This window comes from Peromyscus californicus, unplaced genomic scaffold (genome assembly GCF_007827085.1).
Source record: "Peromyscus californicus insignis strain IS unplaced genomic scaffold, ASM782708v3 Scaffold_23__1_contigs__length_62951481, whole genome shotgun sequence".
NCBI classification, from domain to species: domain Eukaryota; kingdom Metazoa; phylum Chordata; class Mammalia; order Rodentia; family Cricetidae; genus Peromyscus; species Peromyscus californicus.
In genome coordinates this window covers 56,169,420-56,173,370 of record NW_026294534.1, presented here as the reverse complement: position 1 = coordinate 56,173,370, position 3,951 = coordinate 56,169,420, and the positions used below count along the sequence as shown (strand labels likewise).

The 3,951-nt window shown below is 41.0% G+C and overlaps 1 protein-coding gene across 1 annotated transcript; it reads right to left on the bottom strand.

Annotated features, from left to right (window-relative positions):
- Positions 1-1,161: 1,161 nt before the first annotated feature.
- Positions 1,162-3,603, bottom strand: LOC128119332 (ubiquitin-40S ribosomal protein S27a-like). Its single transcript, XM_052752747.1, has 2 exons — positions 3,510-3,603; positions 1,162-1,683 (listed from the first exon to the last, which is right to left on the bottom strand). Exons 1-2 carry the CDS (start codon positions 3,601-3,603, stop codon positions 1,196-1,198), a joined length of 582 nt encoding a protein of 193 aa, XP_052608707.1. The 3' UTR covers positions 1,162-1,195.
- Positions 3,604-3,951: the final 348 nt, after the last annotated feature.

The following is a 3,951-nucleotide window of genomic DNA, read 5'->3' as shown; positions in this document are numbered from 1 at the left end:
CTATCAAAATCTGAGGAACTATGGACAAAAGAATTCAAAGTCTTCAATGTGTGGTTCAGATAACCCTACCAAACAAATCTTGAAGACCAGCATTGGTGGTCCATCTGAGGACTAGCAGAATCTAAAAACAACTTCCTTAGAAGAAGAGTATGAGTACAATATTGTAACAAGGCCAACCGCAGTAGTTGGTGCTGTTAATACATTACTAAACTTCTTCTCTAAAGCCTCTTAAAGGGGAAGCCCTTGGGAATCCTGGACTAGCTATTGCTCAAAGGTCTATGAGAAACTTGAGACAACCATCACAAGAGAAAGAGTGCTGTGAACATAGAGATAGATGACTACCCAGATCTCACCTTAAGAATCGAGTTTGTCGCATCATCTGGGTGAGCTAGTCCTTCGGCATCTGCCTCAGCTACAGATAACATGCAAATTCAAATGCATGCTGTCCTGGAGAGGGGAGCATTCAGTGCTTACCATGAAGTTGTCATGAAGTTCTAGCCGTTTTCCTGTGATTGTCAGACATCAGCTCACCAGACTTTAGATGCATACTTCAGAACCTGTGTGTTGCTGAGGTTTCATGGTACCTTCTCTCTCTGTCCAGTGCTACTACCTTCATGTCCATTATATTTATGGAGGCCCTCATTGACTGTCTTCATTTCCAACATCTGTTTGACACTTCTAATATCACTTCCTATAATCTTCTCTTTATTAATAGTTGTTTTATATTCAAAAGTCTGAGGTTGACACTTGGCTAAAGCCACATATCACAGTCCCACACCTTACTTTTAAAAGATTATTTATTATTCTCTGTCTCTGTCTCTCTGTCTCTCTGTCTCTCTGTCTCTGTCTCTGTCTCTCTGTCTCTCTGTCTCTCTGTCTCCCTCTCTCTCTCTCTCTCTCTCTCTCTCTCTCTCTCTCTCTCTCTCTCTCTCTGTGTGTGTGTGTGTGTGTGTGTGTGTGTGTGTGTGTGTGTGTGTGTGTATGTAAAAACCATAGCATGTATGTACGGTCAGAGGATAATGTTCAGGACTTGGTTCTCTCTGTCCACCATGAATACCAGGGAGCAAACTCAGATGCTCAGATGTCAGGCTGTGTGACAAGTGCCTTTATCCACTTAGCCATCTGGTCAGCCCTGAGTTTCTTTTTTTTTTTTTCTTTTTTTTCAGTTCCTGTCTTTTTATTTATTCATACACAACTACTTGTCTTCTGGTTTGTTGAAGCAGTAAGTCAGACAACACTTGCCACAGTAATGTGTGTCCAAGTGGCTAGCCATGAAAACTCCAGCACCACACTCATCAGAAGGACACTCTCGACGAAGACGGCTAATTTTGCCATTTTCATCCACCTTATAGTACTTTAGTACAGCCAACTTAACCTTCTTCCTCTTATGCTTTTTCTTCTTGGGAGTGGTGTGAGACTTCTTCTTCCTTTCCTTAGCACCACCACGAAGTCTCAACACAAGATGGAGGGTGGACTCCTTTTGAATATTGTAGTCAGACAAAGTACGGCCATCTTCCAGCTGCTTACCAGCAAAGATCAGCCTCTGCTGATCAGGAGGAATTCCTTCCTTATCCTGGATCTTGGCCTTTACACTTTCTATAGTGTCTGAGGGTTCAATATCAAGTGTGATGGTTTTCCCTGTATGGGTCTTCACGAAAATCTGCGTCTTGGCCGAGGTTCCACCTGCATTCACAGATGGTGGATCAGAAAGGAAGAGCCGCACAGGCCAACGGGGCTTCCCGGCCCGAGTTTCTTTTTCTTAAACTAAGCCTTCTAATATGATGTGTTCATGACCTAACCAGAACACTTCTACTTCAAACACTGGATTACACAAATTGATAGAAAAATCTAGTTACTTTTCCTTTTAAGTCAATTTCCAATTTTTTTAAAATATCAAGAGAAATATAGAACACATTAAGCAGGAATTTTGATTCCTTGGAGGAATGCATTTTACTTGTGGTTAATTTGAGACACAGGGAGCTAGTGTTGGTCAGCTTTTGTTGTTTTAGAAAGTGCAGAAAAAGTGGAATGATTTATTTTGGCTCATAATTTCGGAAGTTTCTATCCATGGCCAGTTGTCCCTGTTGCTTTTGGGTCTTTGACCAGGTGGTATTTCATGGCAGTGGACACTGGGCAGAGGAAGCTCCTCATTTCACAGCACACAGAAAACAAGGACATAGCCAGAGAATCCCAATGGCCCCTTCAAGGTCACTGTGCCAAAGATCTAAATTGCTTTCACTACACCTGGACTCCCCAAAGTTCCACCGCCTCCCAACATCACCAAAGGGAAGCGGCAAGCCTTCCACTTATGGGCTGTTGGGAGCTGTTCAAGATTCAAAGTTCAGCAAGTGTGTGTGCTGTCCTGAGAAATCATAGTTCTGGTTACTTACCATCTAGCCACCGTATGTCTGAGAGACAGTAGTACATGTCCTGGCACAAATATTCAAGAGGTTTTATGAAAGGAAAATTTAAGGTGAGTGCATTCCCACTCCAGCTTTGGTTTGTTTTCAATCTGCCTTAGAGCAGCGTTAGCATTTCTCAAAAGGTTGCAGCTGAATCTTTATGCGTGTTTGTTGTTTTTCTTCTTCCCCAAATCATGAAAGATTAATTACAATTTCCATGAGCATTTGTGTGGACTGGGAACTCATTTATTCTCCTTCAACTAAATGCACTGAATGCTTACTAGGTAGCAGGGGTTTGAATAATAGGAGTTAGTGATATAAAGTTGGTACAATGTAGCAATAACCCCCAACTAGAAGGGAAAGTGAAATATTCCATTCTTCCTCCCTATAACAGGGGGAAGGAACCACCACCACAGAGTTTCTGCATAATGAATTCCCTTTAAAGACTCAAAAAATAAAAAAGAAGGAAGGAAGGAAACACATAAGGAAGGAACAAAGGGAAGAAAGAAGGAAAAATGTTAAATGCAGTGATGGGCAGGTTTACTGTTTTGATTGTAGTAATCATTTCATGGTGTATATCAAATCATCATATTATATATTTAAATATGTATGTATTTATATACTATATATACACAAAATATATCTACTATAACACACACACACACACACACACACACACACACACACACACACATACATGCTTTGAGTCAGGTTCTTCTTATGTCCTCTAGGTTGGCCTCAACTGGCAATCCTCTTTTCTTATCCTCTTAAGTCCTGGGATTATAGGGTTAAGCCACCTTACCTAGAACAAATATATACATTTTAAAATTATACCTTAAAAGAGAAGATGAGGGCAGGCAGGAGGAGGATGGGGGATGAGGAGAAAGGGGAAGAGAAAGAGGCAATACGGGCCTCCATAAATATACTGGACACGAAGGTAGTAGCACTGGACAGAGAGAAAGGGTACCATGAAGCCCCAGCAGCGCACGGGTTCTGAAGTATGCATCTAACGTCTGGTGAGCTGATTCACAGTGAATCTCAAGCCTTTTCTGATTTGAGCTGGAAATTTAAGGCGGGGATTATCAGGGTAGGAACTACGTCAGCTACCTCTTGGCAAGATCTGAACAGGTTCATCCAGGATCCTCCTCAGAGTTCGGACACCCACAGCCTCCACTACTGTCATCACTTTCAACTTGCACATTTTAACTAAAATTCTGAGACAGGTGAAAAATCCCACCTCACATCTGGCTGTAATTCAACTAGATGCTGGCAATAATAGTCTAACATGAAACATAACTGCAGTTCCTTAGCTGCGGTTCTGGTTTAAGTATGATTTATTAATAAAGACTTAACTTTATACACAACTTGGCAGAAGCCAATGGTAAACAGAAGTAGAACATGTAGTGAGTATGTACAAAAATATCTCTTAAAAAAAATTCAACAGTGAATATAGGAAATTTTGTAGGGTGTTTTTTTTTTCCTCTGATTAACATAGAGCTGGATATTTGCCAAGCAGACATCTCCTAAACCTTTTGCCATTATTTTATTT

What these genes read in the sequence shown, in the direction of transcription:
- LOC128119332 (XM_052752747.1), bottom strand. Translation starts at nt 3,603, where the DNA reads ATGTGCAAGTTGAAAGTGATGACAGTAGTGGAGGCTGTGGGTGTCCGA. An exon ending in TGTTCAGATCTTGCCAAGAG is followed by an intron (nt 1,684 to 3,509) that starts GTAGCTGACGTA and finishes CTGTGAATGCAG; the next exon opens with GTGGAACCTCGGCCAAGACG.